This window comes from Pleurodeles waltl, chromosome 10 (genome assembly GCF_031143425.1).
Source record: "Pleurodeles waltl isolate 20211129_DDA chromosome 10, aPleWal1.hap1.20221129, whole genome shotgun sequence".
NCBI classification, from domain to species: Eukaryota; Metazoa; Chordata; class Amphibia; order Caudata; family Salamandridae; genus Pleurodeles; species Pleurodeles waltl.
The window spans coordinates 771531608-771551611 of NC_090449.1; the positions used below are offsets into that span (position 1 = coordinate 771531608).

The window sequence follows — 20004 nt, forward strand, 5'->3', positions numbered from 1 at the left end:
CTCGGCATCCTCTGCTCTCAGCTGAAGTGAGGCAAATACGCCTGCATCCTGCCGACGCCGGAGTGCTTCAAGTTACTGCGTGCCACGCCTGAGGCAGCCGCTGTGCTGATTTCTGAAAAGCACTGCTTTATCGCGCGCTAGTAACTTCGCGCCGTCAAAACTTCCCCAGAAAAACATTTCTACTGCAGAGTCGTGGACTCTGATCGCGGAGGAATATTGCACATGGTGCATTAAATTGCCGAACTGTAAACCTGCCAAACAAGAATGCGCCTTGCAACTTTGAACTTTATGACAATCTATATATTGATTCTAAAAGCAAGACAGAAAACATGCACTTGACATTACTAATAAAACCGTAAACGGTGGAAGGCGAGCTTTCCGAAAGCACGTTTTCGAGCAGGAACGTGAAACAAAAAGACAACACCTTTCCATGCACGTCCCAAACAGGGCAAAGCTTGCTGCTCAGGTAGGCACGCGCTTCAGTCCCCCCCACACACGGTAGTAAGTGATATATACCTGCTAACATATACAGTCTGTTTGTAAACACAATGAAGGCAATGCGAGCTGTCTTAAATAAACACAGGGTTTATTCTCTTAGAGAAACATCTTAAATAGTCCCTCCTTTCGTGAGAATGCCACACAACACCTGGGGCATGATGCCTCGTCCAAAACCATGCGTAACACAGCAAAAGACAGCAAGGCTGTAGATCGTTACTACTGTATCGCTCTGCTCCAAACAACAACAAAAAAACAAAAGCATTTTTAAACGTAGCGACACAGAAGTATATTGCACCTGAGGCATAACTTGCACTACAGAACGAAGAACACTGTCTCTGCTAGAGGGGCAATGCTACCGGCGCGCAGAAAGAGCACGCGTCTACTACACATCACGTTTTATTTACCTTTTTTGGGGATTCCCACTGTTGGTGCACGAGGTTAATAACGCACGCCAGATTCTGAGCCCCACAGAAAGGTTTCATTTACAAAAAGGTGAATTACAGGTCCTTGGAGCTGTCAAGTAAGGCGCCGCTCCATGTTTTAGCCGCTCCTTCACTCCTTCGCTTTTTCGCAAAGTGAAACTCTGTATTTGCATACCTGCCTGCCAGCCTATGGGACGCTGTAATCAGCCACTCTTGCAATTGGCTGTCTGGACATGCACTTTCAACCGTGACATCACCGAATTCCCATGGTTACTGTAGCCCCACCTGCCTGTGCCTGCATGCTATCCCTACCTGTAGACCTTACACCCATGCTTAAGCTCTTATTTAAAAGATATATCTCAAGCGTTGAAAGTGTAAACAGATCGGGAGGCTGTGTATTTGACGCTTTAACGAAATTGCTATCTATTTAAAACACACACACAACCACGGACACCTAGAAGGAGATGTGCCTTCCTGCAGGGACAGGCTTTTTGTGCGGCATTCTCACCTGCCACTCCCAGGCCGACAAAACACTAATCAGTAAGAAGACATCTTTAGCAAACATTTACAAAGAAAACTGAGATGATGGCCCTTGGCACCTGCTTTGCACTTTTTTTTTCCGGCGCGTTATGGGCTTGCATGGTTGTGAGCTGTAAAGCAAGTAAAACAAAGAGTGTTTAAATTGACTGGTTAGTTTTTAGCTGAAGAACAGATCATGCACATTCAGATAAGTTTAGCTTTCACTGTCACTCTGCTTCTACCATAACAGTGCACCAGCGTCATTCCACTGACTGTCCATCATGGGGCGCTGCAGCGGAAACTGCCCCCACACACCGAACAATCGTATTCTGTAATCTTTAACACTTTTAATAACATTCCAGGTCACGCTTTTACATTGTCAGCTGCTTCACGTCCTTGTCATTTGATTGTATTCGGGACACTATTGTAGTCATATCTCACAAAATTAATTGCCATTAATACAAGTACTTCTTAAAAGGAAAAAAGGTGACCACTGCCTGTATTATGACTACACTAGTAACAGGAGCACAATAAAAATGACAAAAACTAACCCTTCATCTGAATGATTTTAAGTATTTTTCTACAAGCATTCTCCCAAATTCACTGCCAGAAGCAACGTATTGGTTACAGAACATGTATTTTTGTTTCATTCTGCAACACAATTGTTGGAAGAACAGTGTATGTGAAAACAATAGTAAAAGGCAAAACGTGGTTGAAACGAATAGTAACAACCCACTTCCTTGGGTCAGCTCATTGGAGGTCCAGTCACTGGACAGTTTCGTTGTCACACCTAGAGGCCCAGCACTTGAAGAAGCGCATTAACATCTAAATCACACAGCAACACTTGGACACTGACGTGCACCATCTAAAACAGTCGAAAAATACGATGTCTACACCCAAGGACTAAATACTCATAATGTGATACAAAAGGTTGGTTTAGGCTGATCAAAACTACAGCAGAAAGCGAAAACATGGTAGGAATAATAATAGCAACCATATCAGAGAAGAAGTGATAGGGAGCAAGAGATACCATTGGAGGCACCTGCTACATCACCATCCACTCACAACAGATTACAGGATGATGCTCACCTGGAAAAATATATGCAAAAAATGGAAAATCATGGACTTATCCTCCAATGTAAGTAGAGAGCTGCATACCAAGGACTATTCCAATGGGAATAACCTTTCGGAAGACCTTGCAGAAAATAGGCATTGCAGCAAAGCACAAATATCCGTGCGGAGCTCAAAAGAGAGATGATTGGACTTAGCACACATACCCATGCCAGCCTCAGAAGGAAGAGAAGAGCACAAAGGAGCAGAAGGATAGCGCAAGGGACCTCACTCTCGGTCTACAGCAACTGGGACTGCATTCAGAGATTCAGGCTCAAAGCAGAAACCATCAACGACCTAATATACTTTTTCACACACGTCAACCAATAAAAAATTCCTTGTGCCATGGATGCAGTGGTCAAGATGCTATGCACGTGATGCTATGATGCGTGGCACTGTAATCCTACAGACAGCTACTTGAGAAACAATTAGTATCTAACTACCATCTGTCTGAAAGGCTATATGACAGGTCACCTATGCCCTCAAACACCACAGCCCAGGGTTACTAAGGGCTTGCGTTGCTGTTGTATCACACAATGCGATGCAAGGCAACACAAGCCCTTAAATCAAAATTATTAAGCCATGCAAGGCCACCTTGCATAGCATGCAGGTACAAAAAGTGCTGGTCTGATGTACAGCTACAAAACCGTCCTAGATGCTGGTAATATGGGGTGCTGCAACTGATACAACATGCGGATATGAGCAGCATCACCAATAGCCAGCACATAGAATATACACAAAGTCCACGAGGTGCCCACCAACATGGACACAGAACAGGCAGAACATTGTCACTTATAAAGCAACCACTACTGGTATCCCAATTATCACTATCCAGCAATGTGCCCTCGAACAATAAAACCTGCCTATACTATCATCCTATTCAACGACATGCCAAAACATTCTGATGGCATCACACATTCAAAACTTTCTCCCAACACTATTGACTTCGAAATTTTTGCTTAACATGTCTCCACCCAATTTCATCTATCTCATTTGGCTGGGGGTACTGCTGCCCTTCCTGAATTGAAGAAGATGGATATGAGGTGTGGCATCTGTAGGTGTAATTGGCAGGTGCAAGCAAAAGATAGATCGTTTATCTAGAGGTGATTCTGTTTCAGAGGGCTGGTAGGTCTTGCCTATGTCAAGTCTACCACTCATTTTGATGAATTCAAAGCTGGGAGAGGGTGTGCTTTTCTTCTCATTGCGTAGCACACAGTTTCATAGACTGCAGGGGTATTTGCAGATGTCTATGTGGAAGCAGATATGAGGTTTCGGTTGCACTGTGCCACGATGCCCTCTTTGCTCTTCAGTTGCAGTGTGTGTCTATATGGGCGCCTGTGTGTGTTTGTGTGTGTAAGTGTGTGCCTGTGTATTTCTTTTTGAATGTGTCTTGTGAGAGTACTATTGATTTGGGCATCTCCTTCCACGTGAGTATTCAGGGCTAGGTAGCATGTGCAATCGTATTATTTTTCTAGGGCTGTTCGCCTGTTTTTTTTTTAGCTTTGCAATATTTCTGGGTACCATACATTATAAATTCGCTTCTTACCTTTAAGTTTTGTTAATTTCACACTTAAGTAACTTGTCTGGGCATATCATACATAGCGTGTATTTCAAACTTAGGTGTGCATCTCATACTTCTTTACGTCTCAGTGTGTATTAAACATTTTAATACATATTAAACATATTAAACTTCCACATTCTTTAACACCATGTTTATTTCATACTTGGGCACTGTGCACATCACACAGAACGTTTGACTATCCCTGTGTGCAACTGCCACTTAGTTTGGGCTTTTAATGCTTGATTACTCTGTGAGTATTCATCCATGGGTGCACATGACTACCTGTGAGTATTCACACATGGGTGTATGTTACAGTTGGCTCTTTCGCTTAGCCGTGTACGTAACACAGCAGAATATTCCTGAGGGTATCTTATAATTTGACTCTCACATTTGTTGTGAGTGCCCACCAGCTGATTAGTATGGTTGTGCATCCCATACTTGGGCTGTGCATATCTCACACAAAGATGAGTTGCATTACTTGCATTCCGCTTGTCCACATTTGACTACAACATACACAAGAATTTTCTAGGCTTTCACCAACCGCATCCACGTAATTGCCTACCTGATATTCAACTGTGTCAGTAAGTGAAGATATGGGTATGTCGCATGAAAGTCCACAATTTCTGACGTGTCTTCCAGCTGCAGACATGCTTCCTTCAAAGTTTCAATCATCTTCATTCTCTCACCATCAACAAACGAGTTTCATCTGAACTCTCATACCCCAGTAGTATCTCTCTCATAAATTCCACCACATTACCTATTCCACCTCTGCCACCTTGCCATCCTTCCTTTGTTTGCTGGCCAACTCTGCACACTTGCACCCCTTCCATCACCTTTCCTTTTCCTTACATCGTCATGGCTCTCTCCTGTTGTCAGTGGCAGCTGGTGACCTTTAAAAGTGGTGGTGCTTAATACTTGGCTCGAATTCCAATGACTTCTTCTTGAAGGGTTTTCTCAAACTCTCTTGCACTAAAGAACTCATTTGCAAAGATTTGGGGTAAGGCAGCACTTTAAGGGCCAGATGTAGGTAAGTTTGATTTTGCGACTTGCAATTTGCGAGTCATAGCTACTCGCAAATTGCAACTCACAAAACCAAATGCAGAAAGGTGTCTCAGACACCTTCTGCGACTCGCTATGGGGTCGCAAAGACCCACCTCATGAATATTAATGAGGTGGGTCGCAGTTTGCGACCCCATAGCGAGTCAAAGCACTCACAGGGATGGTGGCCTTCTGGAGACAGCAGACCGCCATGTCTGTGACTGCTTTTAAATAAAGCAGTTTTTTTTCTTCTTTTTGCAGCCAGTTTTCCTTAAAGGAAAACGAGCTGCAAAACGAAAAACTTCCGAAACCATTTAGTTTCGTTTTTTTCAGAGTAGGCAGTGGTCCATACGACCACTGCCTGCTCTGAAAAAATATTTTTTTTGGCATTCACAAAGGGGAAGGGGTCCCATGGGGACCTCTTCCCTTTTGCGAAAGAGTTACCATCCACTTCAAGTGGATGGTAACTGCGAGTTGGTTTGCGACCGCATTCGCAGTCCCAAAGCAACTCTGCATGGTGATGCGGTCGCAAATAGGAAGGGAACACCCCTTCCTATTTGCGAGTCGCAGCCTCAAATTGCGAGTCGGTACCGACTCGCAATTTGCGGTTGTGCATCGCGTTTGGCCTTTTGCACCATTTTTTGAAGTTTGCGAGGCGCAAAAGGATTGCTACATCTGGCCCTAAGTCTTTTTGCTGCTCTGCCCTATGCCAATTTGAAAGGGCAGGAATGCACCTATGATGATGCATTCCTGTCCTTTCAGCCAGCGCACAATTTGGTGCCTAACGCTAATGCAGGCACCCTCGCACCCTGGTGCAAAGGTTTTTGTGTTGCTGGCAGGATCGTTTTTGTACGGGAAGTGATCTCTTCCTGCACAAAAACAATCCATGGAGGTTTTTTCCTCTTTCCACGTGTGCTGCAAAATGCAGCACACATGGAAAGAGGAAAAAAACGAGGAGAAATAAAACATTTCCCCTCATTACGCTTGCTCTGAGGAGGCATAAGGCTTTGGCACTGCCCCAGGTTTACGTGGCTTTGTAAATCTGAGGCAGCGTCAAAATCCATGGGTGTTGCGTGGGAACACCCACCGCAATGCCCATGGAGAGCCTCCTTGACGCAGAGTAATGCAACACAGCGCTTTGCGTTCCCTTGCCTTACTCTATAGCTATATATATCTCATAGGTATGACTGAGAGGCCTGTACCACCACAGCATCTACAAAAGTGATGCTCTGGCGGCGCAGGTCTCTTGTGAGTAACCCCCTAGGTTTACTGTCTCACTTTGACTCACTCAGGCTCACTCGGTCTCACTAATTCACGCAGCTTCACTCATTCTACTCTGACCCACTCTGTCTCACTCAGTCTCACTCACTCACACTCATTCTTAATTACTCAGTCTTACTGTGTCTCACACACAGTAACACTTAACTACACTCACTGCCATTCTCCATTACTCACATTCACTCTCACACATACTCATCCTTACTGTCACTCATTCCCACTGAATCTGACTCACTTCTTCACTGACTCTCTCACTTTAACTCATGCACATAGTCACATATGCATGCTCACACTCCTGGGGTTTCACCAGCTCTGACCAATATCTCTGATACCTGGCTCAGGCACCTTCATGTACCTGTGTCAGCAATCAAACAATGTCACTAGCTGCCGTAGTTTGTTACTGAACCCGAAGCAGGCCTATATTTTATTTTTTATACGAAGAATAAATAATTATTCACTCTTGATACAATAAAAATGGACCACAAAACAAGGAGGGTGTAGAGGAGCTTTGGAGCCCATAAAGGAAAGCTGCCACTGGTCCAGGGACACCTATTCATCAAACTAATCCATCCACTCAATTGTCCATCCTTTCACTTATCCACCCCCTTTCATCCAACCATTCATCCATCCTTTCAATCATCCATCCATCCTTTTGCTCATTCATCCAACCTTTCCCTCCATCTATCCATCTTTTTACTCCATCTATTCATCATCCCCCTTTGGCTTATCCTTCCACCCTTTCACTCAGCCATTCCTCAATGCATCCATCTATCCATCCGTCCGTCCATCCATCCATCCATCCTTTCACTCAGCCACCCATTCCTTCACTCACTCATCCATCTATTCATCCATCCATAAATTCACCCTTACATCCATCCATCCATCCATATAGACGTCCATCTACCCTGCCTTACACTCATCTATCCATTGTTTTACTCATCCATCTTTACATACATCCTTTCACTCATCCATCCATATTCTCACTTCATCCATTCATCCACTCATCAATCCTTTTACACTTCCACTCATCCATCCATCCTATCTATTGGACCTGGCCCTTTTTGCAGTCATCCCCAAACGTTCTGCCTTCCTCCTTCTGTTTTTTTCTGGCACTCTTTTTGTTGGCTCTAGGACACTGGGCACTTTATCACAGCTGATTAGAGCTAAAGTGCATGTGCTCTCCCTTCTAAACTTGGTATGATTGGCTTACACCTGATTGGCACATTTAATGTACCTGTAAGTTCTTTGTATAGTGGCATTGCGTATACTCAGGGCCTGTAAATTAAATGCTGCTTGTGGGCCTGCGGACAGAATGAGACATCCACAGAAGTAGCCTTTCAAACATGTCTCAGGCATGCCACTGCAGGGTCTGCATGTGCAATTTACTGACTAGCCAAACTAGTTGCTAAGACCTAAACTCCCTCTTTGCCACACCTAAGTCACCCCTAAGGTGGGCCCTAGATAGCCATGTGGGCAAAGTGTTGTGTATGTAAAAGGGTCTTTGCAGCCTTATTCCAATCCATGTCTGGGGTAGAGTGACAGCTCCACTTGGTGCATACTTTCCAGAAAGCCATAACAGAGGAAGTGAAGAGAAGAGGCATCTGCATACTGATAATGGTCCTGAGCTGAGGAGAGAGAGGGCCGTTCACACCTTACATGTGAATAGGCTGTGCCTGACCTCACACAATGGACTGATTACCCCCTACTGATGTCTGGAGACAGGGTTGTGTTGAAAGAGTGATGTGCTTGACGTGAAATGACTCCTTTGAAGTTTCCCCTGAACAAAGGCATTTTTGAATATAGGTAGCAGGGCTCTTGCCTCCTGAGGAGGGTGCACTTTTGGAACTGGGACTGAACCTCTGCCAGAGAGACTGCTGGACTGCTCTTCTTTTGTTGCCCTGCTGCCTGGTGTCTACTGCGTGTCCCAAATGACTCATCTGGATTGCTTTTCTGCTTGTTGCCCTGCTGCTAGCCTGTTCCCTGACTTTGTTTCGATTGGGACACTGGGACATTGTATGGACTGGACACTAGATGCTGCTGGAACCTCCCTTGGAACTGCCCTGCTGATGTGCTGACTTGTGACCTGCTAGGTCATTAGAAGGTCTGCCACTTGAACTTCCCAGGACCTTGGTGCTGGCCGCCTGACCTGTGCCCTGCATCATTGTGCTCTCCCAGAGTCTCCAGGGGTTGGATGGTGTGCCCCCCTTCTCCTCTGCATTCATGTTTCTCTAGCATGAGGAAAGCACTCTACCCTTGCCTTCGAGCCCGCGAGGAGCGCTTTACCCTCATCCGAGCACCAGCACGAGGTGAGCACTGTATGGATTTCTCCGATTGTGTGGACAGAGTGGTTTACTGCCGTGGCACCAGGAGGGAGGCAAACCCAGTAGAAAACAGGGCCCCTAGATCAATGGAGAGAGAGATCAAGGGTAAACTACCAAAGGTATAGCAACATCTCTCTCTTATGTGATATCATACATAAAAAAGGAGAAAGAACATCAATTATAATAATCTCAAAGCATAGCTTACCAGGAGGGAGGCGCCAGGACCTTTCCCAATGCAGGAAAAGTGAAGAGGAGCACACCGGCAGTCTCTCATCAAGAGTGAACAAGGAGCACTCTCTCAAGTGTCCCTGGGGCACAGGCAGGCACCTTCTTGAGCAAAATCACTGCTGCGGCACGAGCCGCACCCTGAGCGCATCACCTGAAGGAGAAGGAGCTGCTGTGCTGCCCTGGGAATGGCCGTGTCTCTAGAGAAGGGGGCCACCTCTCGAGGAACGGCCTGGATCCAGTGGCAGCCATGCCAGAGACTTGCAGGCCGCCGCCTTGCTGAGATGTACCTGTGGGGGGATCAGGAGAGGTCTCCCCACCTGCAGTGTAGGTACAGGCTCTCTTTCGTTGTTCTCCCCACGCTGGGAGAGCTATGATTGTGTTCCCCTCTTATCCAGTGAGGTCCCACAGGGACGCGGGGTCTTGCTTTCCATTTCCCTCTCTGGACGGGATGAGGAGACCTTGACGGAGGACCTGTCCTGCGAGGAGAGATTACTGCATTTCTCATGAGATACACGCAGGAGCGCCGCACTCTCAGTCAGCTGAGGTGATCCTCAGTGAAACAGGATCCCAGGGGCTCTGGACTTATATGTGCATAGTGACAATTGGTGTGTTGTGCAAATGCTTTACACATTGCCTCTGTGATGAGCCTGATGATCCATCCACCGACCCTCCCTTTCACTCATACAGCCTTTCTCCATTTCACGCTTCCATTCTGACATCCATCCTTTCACTTATTCATCCATGCAGCTATCAAACCACCATTCCACCAATCCATCCATCCATCCATCCATTCATTCACTCACTCACTCACTCACTCCCCTAAGTTCATTATGAGCCTTTGTCTGCTGAACTGAAGACATAAGATGCCCATCAAGAACCCCACTCCCGCTCATTTCTGCTAAAGCAGGGAGTGGGGTGGAGTGGGGGGAGGGTGATGATGCCCCCTGGTGCAGAAGCTTACTTGCATAAGTACCCCTTAATCCACTAGTGCAATTGTTGTCCGCAGCTGGTTCCTTCCTTCTCTTGGGCCTCTATGGATTAGAGATAAGGAGCGCTCTGTGTGCTCAGTTCCATAATGTTTGTTTTTAAATTGAAACCAAATGCATTAATAAAAATGTGTTACTGGCATGAGAGCAGCCTCTTGCACCCCTCCTACAGCCTGCCCCTCTGTGATGATGAACAAATTGTTGCCACCCACTCCCTCCTTGTCCTCATCGGCCTGCCCTACCCCCAGTCATTTAGGTGAATGGAGCTTTGTCACCTTCTCCCAGAGCCACTGTTCACATGCGCCCAAAAGCATCCAGATCACTTGCTTTCTAATTCAGCACTCTCTCTATGATAATGTTACAACTGTAGCTTGTGCCTGCAGGTCGACGAAAAAATTTGCAGGTAGGACATCTGCAAAGGTCACTGGAGTTCATCCAAGAGATTCAGCACACTGTCTCGGAGCAGTAATTTCTTTTCAGCTGTCCTGTGTTTATTTTCCCTTTTCTTGCCTCTCCCCTGAGGGTAGCAGGGTAGTACCTCTTGTTCCCTTGAACACCAGTCGCCCCTGCCTGTTACTATACCACCCTTTATCAACCTAATGTGTCTTTCCCTTTGATCAATGAAATCCTTCTCTCCCACAAATCCTTACACTCTTTCACAACCACTTTCTAACCTACCTCCATTGCCCCTTCCCTGTCAAAACCACACTCAAGCTCCCCATCATGGTAATAACTTCTCATTCCAATATATTCTTTGTTAAACTCACTGGATAACCCATCTCTTTCCCTTACAGCAATCCCATCAAATCCCCACACACCCACCTAAGAAAAACTTTCCTTCAATCAATCAATGAATCATTCAATCAATCAATAGATTTGTAGAGCGCTTCTTGTCACCTGTGAGGGTGTCCAGGTGCTGGCAGGGTCCAATTGATTTCTGAATAGCCAGGTCTTCAGGGATTTTCAAAACTCTGGAAGAGTTGTGGTGGTGAGGAGATGAAAGGGTAGCTCGTTCCATGTCTTCGCTGCTAGGTAGAAAAATAAGCACCTCTGCATCTGCTACATTGGATGCGGGGAGTGAGGGTTAGAGAAAGGGAAGTGGAGTGGAGGTATCTGGTGGGCTGACAGACGTTCAAGCGGTGGATCAAGTAGGCAGGTCTGCAGTTGTGTAGCGCCTTGTATATGTGGGTCAGGAGCTTGAACTGGCATATTTTCTGTACAGGGAGCTAGTGGAGTCTCCTAAGGTAGGGGGTGATGTGGGTTTGTCTAGGGGATTTCCAAGACAAGTCTGACTGTGGCATTCTGTGTGGTCTGTAGTCATTGAAAGAGGTGAGCTGCGATCCCTTCATAAAGAGAATTGCCAAGTCCAGTCGGCTGGAGATGACGGCCTGGGTGATAGTGCGTCTTGAGCTTTGGGGTAGTCATTTGAATATTTTATGAAACATGTGAAGGATGAAGAAGCGCAATGAAGTAGCAGAGTCGATCTGTGTCATCATAGTTAGCGTGTTGTCCAGAATTATGCTTAGGTTCCTAGCGTGGACAGTGGTGGTAGGAGTAGGTCTGAGCTCTGAGGGCCACCAGGATGCGTCCCATGGGGAGCTTTTGTTTCCAAAGATCAGTACCTGTGTTTTTTCATGTTGAGCTTCAGGCAGTTGTCCTTCATCTAGTTGCTGATGTTTACCATGCAGTTGTGGAAGTTAGTCATGGTGGTGTCTTCAGAGAGGGAGAGGATGAGTTGTGTGTCATCTGCACAGGATATGATGTTGAGTCTGTGGGTTTTGACGATGTTAGCAGAGGTATCATATACGTTTTGAAGAGGGTGGGGCTGAGCAAGGATCCCTGGGTTACTCCAGAGATGGTTTCCTTGGGTTCAGAGGTAAAGGGGGGAAGTCAGACTTTTTGTATTCTTCCAGTGAGAAAAGAGGTGATCCATCTGAAAGTGACTCCTTGGATGCCTATGTTGTGCAGCGTTGTAATGAGTGTGTGGTGGGAGACTGCATCGAAGACTGCAGAGAGGTCTAGGAGGATCAGAGTTGCAGTCTCTCCTTGGTCGAGTAAGGCTAGGTTGTCGACGGTAGCCACAATGAGGGCTGTCTCAGTGCGGTGGTTGCTGCAAAATTCAGATTGGGAGGAGTCGAGTAGTAGTTTCTGTTTCAGATGTGAGGAGAGTTGTTGGTTGATGGCTTTTTCGAATACTTAGGACGGGAGAACGGTGGATAGTTGTTGAGTTTGCTGGATTTGTCAATTGTCTCTGTAGTAGGGCAATGGCATCTGCATGTTTCCAGTCCTCAGGGAAGGTGGCTGTGGCAATTGAGGTGTTGAACAAGGTATTGGGCCGGGGTATGAAGTTTCTGTAGAAGTTGGCGATCTTGTCGTGGAAGAAGTTTGCAAGATTGTCGCAGAATTCCTGTGAGGAGGTAATGTTGTTTGTTGCAGCTGAGGGAGTTGGAGAATTCTTTGACCATGTTGAAGAGTTCTTTGCTGTTACTAAAGCTTAGTTCGATGCGTGAGGCTAAGGCTGTTTTCTTTGATTCTCTCAAATATCTGTGGTAGAGGTTGAGGGCTATCTTGAAACCTGTCTTGATGGCCATGTCCTTGCTGGTGCTCCATCTCCTTTCCAGTTGTTTACAGTGTCGTTCAGTGGTTCTTAGGTCTTCAGTGTACCAGCTAGCCTGCTTGGTGGACCTTCTGTGGGTGTTGCTGCTGATGTTGGCGCAGCTAGTGATTTAACTGTTAAAGTTTCTGACATTCTGGTCTATGTTGCTGGAGAAGATGGAGTGGGTGATGTTGAGGGTGTTGCTCCATGTGTCCTTAAAGACTTTGGGGGTCATTACGACCTCGGCGGTCTTTTCGCAAGACCGCCGAGGTACTGCCGTGCTGAAGACCGCCAGTGGTGGCGGTCTTCCGTGCCGCGTATTATGACCACTGGCAGGCCGCCGTCTTTTCTCGTACGGAAAGCCGCCAGCAGCCATACTGGTGGATGGCGGGAAAGTGGAGGTTGCTCAACCTCCACCGCCACGTCAACAGAACACCGCCCACTGAATCACGTCCCATGATTCGGTGTGGCGGTGTTCCGGTGACAGTGTTCTGGTGGCAGAGCTGCCCCCATGGATCCCGTCCCCTCCCGGAGGATCAACAGACAAGGTAAGTTGATCGTCCGTTAGGGAAGGGGGTAGGGGGGTGTTGTGTGCGTGCATGGGGGTGTGCGTGTGAGAGTGTAGAGGGGGTGAGTGAGTGAGTGTATGCGTGCGGGGGTGCTGTGTGTATGGGAAATGTGTGCGGATCGAACGGTGTGCATGTCTGTTTGTATGTGTGCGGGTATGTGTTGTTGGGGTGTATGTGTGTGTGTAGGGGTGTGTATATGTGCATGTTGGGGGTGTGTGCGTGTAGGGGTGTGTATATGTGCATGTTGGGGGTGTGTGCGTGTAGGGGTGTGTATATGTGGCGGTATGAAGGGTCCTGATACCGTCGGCGGTCTAGTGAAGACCGCAATCTCCAGCCTAGCGGTCTGCACCGCCATGGCGGTCGGAATGGTGAAGTGGCGGATGACGCGGTCATAATTCCATTTTATTTTCCGCCGCCCTCTTTACGGTCTTACCGCCGCTTTACCACAGACCGCCAGGGTTGTAATGACCACCCTTGTTCTAACTGTGATGGGGGGTGTTGGGAAGACTGAGAGTAGAGGTCTGTAAGCTGGTGATGTTGAATTGGACGACGGAATGGTCAGTCCAGGTGAGTTTTGTGGTGTGAAATGTACCTGATGCGGTCGCTGAAGGTGAACATGGGGTCAAGTGGGTGGCCTGCGGTGCGTGTGGGGTCATGGACGAGTTGGATGAGTCCAATGTTGTTCCTGCTGTTAAATAGATTGGTGGTGTTGATGTCATTGTGGTCGTCAAGCCAGAAGTTGAGGTCACAGAGGAAAGTGTAGTTGATGGACACAATGACCAGGGTGGAGATGAAGTCGATGTCGCAGTTGAAGGGCTCGAAAAATCTACTTGACCACTTGCATTGGCGAGTTTTATTTTAGGAGGTTGAGTTATTTTTAGATCCTACTCATCCCTTCTGGGGAGTGGACAAAGAACAGGTGTTCTGTTCAGTCAGAAAGTGAATTAGCAATTAAGATGCCTTTAAATCTTATTCTTGTCACATTTACTCTGTGTTCAGAGATAGAGGTCAAAAGTCAGTTTGTCTTCTTGCAATGCAAATACTTTTCCTTGTGACTGCAGAGTACCAGGATTTTGTAAGGTGAACTGTCTGACCTATGTGAAATGAAAGACTGTTGGTATCAGGTTTTTCCTAACACAGAGAATTTATATAACTGAGTCAACTTTACAAACATTTCAAAATATATTTCAGTAGCTGTGAAAGACCACTTTTGTACTTCTGTGTGATGAAAAAAATATTTTAATAATAGGGCGAAAAAAAGGCAGAACACTATACTTGGTGATGTGTAAATGATAACTGTTTTCTGAAACCCAATTTTCACAGATTATTGTTAATACACTATATAGTTTTATCAGTAAAACTGCAAGTTAGTAGAAAGGTTTTTGGACAATTCTTGGAAATTTACTGTCTGTAAATAACACATGCTTTAGTAATCTATTTATTAAAAGTGAATGTTTAAACACAAACTGAGAAATACTCCTGCCCTGATGGCAAAGCTATAAGTAAACTAAGAGGCAAGTCATGCATGGATCATGTGTACCTTACATGTGGGCTAGATTTATCATACATGCTGCAAATGTTTAGTGTATTTAATCAAACAAAAGAGGATGTTTTACAGCAGAAATGCTGACCTCACATATTTGAAGGAGCACTCATATGTGAGAATGAAGAAAAAGGCGACTGCAAAATACAAGATTTGCCTAGGATCACACAATTTGAGACCTCTTTCCGAGTCAAGTACGTTACAGTTAGGTCGAGTAGATTATTCAAGCTACCCGACGTGCAGGTCTAGTAACATTTTTATGATTTTTCAAGGCCTGAGTTGCACAAGACTGAACGTGGTCCTGGAGGATTGTAGGAAAGGGTGCCTCTGATGGTGGTTTTACTGTCAGTTTGGAGTCAGAAGCTGAGGTGTTCCATGGCGGGGGTCATGTTGTAATTTGAAGTGGTGCACTGGATGGATTCTTTGTGTATGATGGTGATCCCTCGCCCAGGCTTGTTGGTGCGGTCACGGTGGGTGATCTTATTTCCTTCGGGTATTGCAGTGGTGATGTTGGACATGGAAGTGGGGTTGAGCCAGGTCTTAGTGAGGTAGAGGAGGTCGGGTGTGAGAGTGAGGTCCTAAATCACGGTAGTGTGTTTGCATAGTGAGCGTGTGTTGAGAATAGCGCATGCGAGTTGGTGTTTTTGTTCAGGTGATGTCTGTGGTGTGTGGGATGGAGCTGGTCAGCAGCTGGTGTGTGTACTGTGGCAGGTGAAGTGGCTGTGGGTGCAGGCAAAAAGCCCTACCGTGGAGTGTGGGTCGGCGCAGTGGCAGTGTTTGCTGCAGCATAGAGGGTTGAGGGTGTAGAGCTTGGTGATGGTGTATCTGTGGGGCGGGAGGGCCAGGGGTCTTCGCGCTGGGTGTAGTCCAGGCGCGAATTTGCTTGCCTTTGGCATGCCTTCAGCGTGAAAGCAGTGCACCTGTTGCGGCCCGCACTGTGGCCTGCCTTAGCAGGTACTGGGGTGGGTAATACTCCTGTTGATAGTAAAAACACTGAGCGGGAAAACCTGTGCAGCGGAAGTGTCACTTGGTCAAACGGTGGCAATTGGATCAGGCTGGAACAAACAGGAACTGTAGGGCACAGGTAAGTGGCAGGCTAGGTGCCCAGGTGCCTCCTCTTGTCACACTGCTCAACTTTTCTTTCTGTGCAATTTGTCCCAGACTAGAACATATCCAACATACACGTTCTCTACTTTCTTCCATCCCATTCCCCGTGATAATCTCTCCTGCCGTCCTACTTTGCAATACCCTAAACATTTATTCACCACTTTCCTACTCCTACCATAAATCCCTTTTCCCTCTCTACTCCACGTCCGCCAAGCTTTCTCAAAGTAATTCACACTCTTAACACATGTGTCTCAGATGTATTTGATAGCAGGACATCAGCAACCGTTCAACATGGTCTGCTAAAGACAGAGTCAAATATAAAGACAATAGAAAGCCATGCAAACAAATTGAGAATGTGTATTGAAGAAAAAATCTTAACTTCTGAAGGCAAGTACAATATCAGTGTAACCTCAAACTCAACATGCTACTATCTGCATATCTATCACTCCTCGGAAATCTCTGTTGAGCCATGCCCAACAAAATAGTTCTTCAGGATCATCTAAGGGCTTCAAACACAAAAGCAACCATGTTATCTTCACAGCTTCCATGTAACACTCTTGCCAAACACAGTAAAGAAAATGCACAGCAGTGGGAATTCCTTAGGGCTTCCAGGAAACAATCAATGGAGCACCCAACTTGCAGAAGTTCAAAGAAACATTCACAAAGAAAAAACTACAGCCCCCTTTTCTCTTTCTTACCTTTCAAGTTCCAGGCAAACCACATACAATGCTACCCTCAAGGCTATCCTCCATACCACAAACCGACTCACCACTGGAGCAAAGAAATTAAATCACACTGTTCTAATACAAAAAATACCTCATTTGCTTCCCTTAGAAGCCAGCATTCACTATGACCTTACTTGCATTACCTGTAAAAGACTGCAATCAAGCTCACCCATTCACCTAAAAAATAAACATCAAATAATAATAATAATATTAATATAATGATTTATAAAGCGCATGGCCACTTCAACAGAAGTGTCCCAGAGCTGAGAAGGTCTAGCTACCAACAAAAGACACAGATAGCCTGTGGGAAACCAGGTAACTATCTAAACAACCACATTTTAATATTTTTTCTGAAACAGAAGCTCTGACTTAGATTGTCTGAGGTGCAGTAGGAGAGAGTTCCATAGCTTGGGCTTTCCTAACTGTGGGAGTTTCAGCAAGAGGGCCCCTGCATATTTCAGACACCTCAGTATAGTTTGACAAAACTGTGTAGATAGGTAGGACCTGTTTTATTATAGGCTCTGTAGCAGTAACAGAGAGCCTTGAAGGACAGACACTTCTTCATTGGAAGCCAATTAAATTTATTCAGGGCAGACTCCATCACAGCCCTTCTAGGAAGGTTCAACAGTAGCAGAGCTGCAGAGTTCTGTATGTGTTGGAGCCTCATCAGTGGAGACTGAGAGACTCCTGGATATAGGACGTTACAGTTATCCAGTCGTGAGATGACTAAAGCCTGGATTACTGTGTTTCTAGCAGCTTTGGGCAGGAGCCCGATGAGTTTTTGAGGGATTTTAAAATCCCAAAGCACTTGCGAGCTATGGACGTAATCTGGTTATCGAACGTGAGGCCGTGTCAAACAGAATGCCCAGGTTCTTGACCTTGGGCTTTGGTGCCAGGGAGTGGGTGGGGGATACCAAGTAAAGGTGGTGACCAGAACGGGGGCCAAATAGTGACCCGCCCGCCCTCCCCCAGGATGAGGACCCCAGTCTTGCCTGCATTTAATTTCAGGCAGTTAAAGTCCATCCAAAAGGCCACCTCAGGCAGGCAAGTCCCCAAAGAGGTTGTAGCCGCAGCCAAGTTCTGAGACATGGTGACAATGACTGGAGAATCATCGGCGCACGGTATGACGTCAAACCCATGCCACTCTATGATATCCACCATGGGGCTTATAAATAGTGAATAACGTAGGGCCCCAGGATGAGCCCTGGAGCACCACCTGCAGCAGTGGCAAGACCTCAGATTGAAAGGGTTTCTGCTGGACCTGAAAAGTGCAGTCCTGGAGAAAGGACGCAGACCACCACAGGACCTTATAACCAAGGCAGTAGCTCCACAACCACTCTAAAAGAAGGCTTCCCCACAAAGGAGATGTACTGGCGAAAATAAAGCTAACTAAATAAATAGGTGAGGCATCAAAACATGAAATTATTAAAAACAGTGCAGCACAGTACCACACAGTGGGTAGCCTGACCCAAAGATGGCTCCCTGCATGGAAATAAAAGTATAATTGGAGCCATGTAACTCTGGCGCGAATACGCTCTACAAAGAAATAAATGTACAATTGGAGCCAGGCAACTCCGGCGTGAGTGTGCGTCACAAAGATATAAAAGTTACTGCTAGCAGCGATAAACAAGACACAGAGCGTCAGAGGCATGTAGTGCTCCACTCGGAAGCTAAGACCAAACGCGGACACGCAACTTGCATCTCTAAGTAGGCCTCTTGTAAAAGGAGGAAAGAGATACTTGAGAGGAAAATTCAGCCTACTTTTAATAATTCCCAAGAAAAAAAAAAAAAAAGCGCAGAAACTATACTTTTCTCATCCCAAGCTCTAAGACAATAGAACAAAGCACCTGAAGTTATAAGACTGAGCTCCAACTTGCTTTCTTTTAGGAAAGATGTAACCTTTTCAAATTCTCTCCTAATGACTAACACCCCCCTTAAGTACGGTTTATGTGTTGCTTCCACATCCATGTCTTGCAACTGTTGCCTCTCTACTTCAGATTCACTACTGTGTCTTTGAACTCCAAATTAATATAATTCTGTAATTAACTTTAAAGCACCTACATCTGCGCAAGAGAAAAAAACTTAAATAAATACTCATTTTGACACACTTCTTTTTCCTTCCAGGATCTGCTCTCAGCCAACAGAAAAACAGGCTCATATACAGAACTCTGTGAACAACAGTTTTGAAGTAACTACTGTGCTCTACACAAATGCCTAATCCAACGACAATCAGAATGAACGTATCCTTAAATTCAGGTATAATACCTAAAGAACTCATAATGACCTGCGTTAAAGCCTCTTGGAAAAGGCCCACACTGGACTCGAACAGCTCAGGCAATTATAAACCTATTAACAACGGATGCTGCTTGGAAACACACTGCCAATAAGCAACTGTTAACATCTAACCCATTTCCTAAAAAAGAGACATCGTCATGCAGGCACAACTGGCATCTGCCCACTCAGAGAAACAGAAGCTGCCCTGATACATAGAATAGATGACTTAAAAGCCACACAAACTAAAGTGGAGCAGCAGCACAATCATACCCCTAGATCCATCTGTTGCTTTTAATACAGTAGACATCCCATCATCATACAAACTCTACAAAATCGGTATACATGACAAAGACTTGAAGTCTATGAACATGCAGGTGCATCTGTGTGCAGCAGTCCCCGGGTGCACTACCACCAAGACAAATGTCATTGTAATCAACAGTCATGAATCCAATTCAGCCCATGTTATCCTTATTTAGTAAATTCTTTGCTTTTGTCGATGTATGTAATTATGCAATTATAGCAAAATTCAATTTTCAAATGTATTCGAATCTCAATCCAGACTTATTTCTGCAACATGTCAAAATTCACAACTCTTCATTTGTAACATGATGTTGAAAATCCAGTGCATTTTTGGGGGGGAAACAGCCCTTCAAATCTATCATCTCCTACCTCTCCGAACACAATGTGCACTTCAGGTTCTCATTTCTGGTCTCTGCTTTTCAACAGGTATTCCTCATGGCCATCTAACATGTGTATATCCTTCAACATTTACCTCAAACCCCCGCAAAACCTAATACATTTTTACAGTTTACAATACCACCACTTTGGTGATGACACCTAAAGCATTGTGAAGCTCCAAAATCCATACAAATCAGCCTCCTCTAGGCTTGCAGCCTATCTTGCTGCAGTTAGCAAACATTTTTCTGAAACCATATTACACACTCAACACTAACAAAAGAGAGATCTTAACGTGTTGATTGACAATGGTCACATGTGCAAGAAATTGCACCCAGCCCCCTGAAACAAGACACAAACACCATTCATCAAATTTAGCAACATGACTGGGAGTAATCCAGAATTTACTTTAATACAACAAGTGACCAGTATTTTTGGAACACACAACTTCACATCATCCATTTGCTTCTCACATAATGGGGAATAGGGTGGTTGACATTACTTACCTATGCTCAATGGCCCACAAACTCCTAAATAATTGAATAATTAAAGAA

At 45.5% G+C, this 20004-nt stretch overlaps 1 protein-coding gene across 9 annotated transcripts in view; it reads right to left on the reverse strand.

The window, feature by feature from the left end:
- The window catches only part of KIAA1217 (KIAA1217 ortholog), a 1319791-nt gene that overhangs the window by 773458 nt on the left and 526329 nt on the right, over positions 1-20004 (reverse strand). The window contains exon 1 of one of the 9 annotated variants that reach the window (XM_069211375.1): positions 903-1061. The exons of 7 other annotated variants lie outside the window; for them this stretch is intronic. In XM_069211375.1, coding sequence (XP_069067476.1) covers positions 903-980 — 78 coding nt within the window. In that variant the 5' untranslated portion in view covers positions 981-1061. Of the gene's footprint in view, positions 1-902; positions 1062-20004 lie in introns of those variants that run through there. One more of the 9 variants, XM_069211377.1, reaches the window with a different exon arrangement.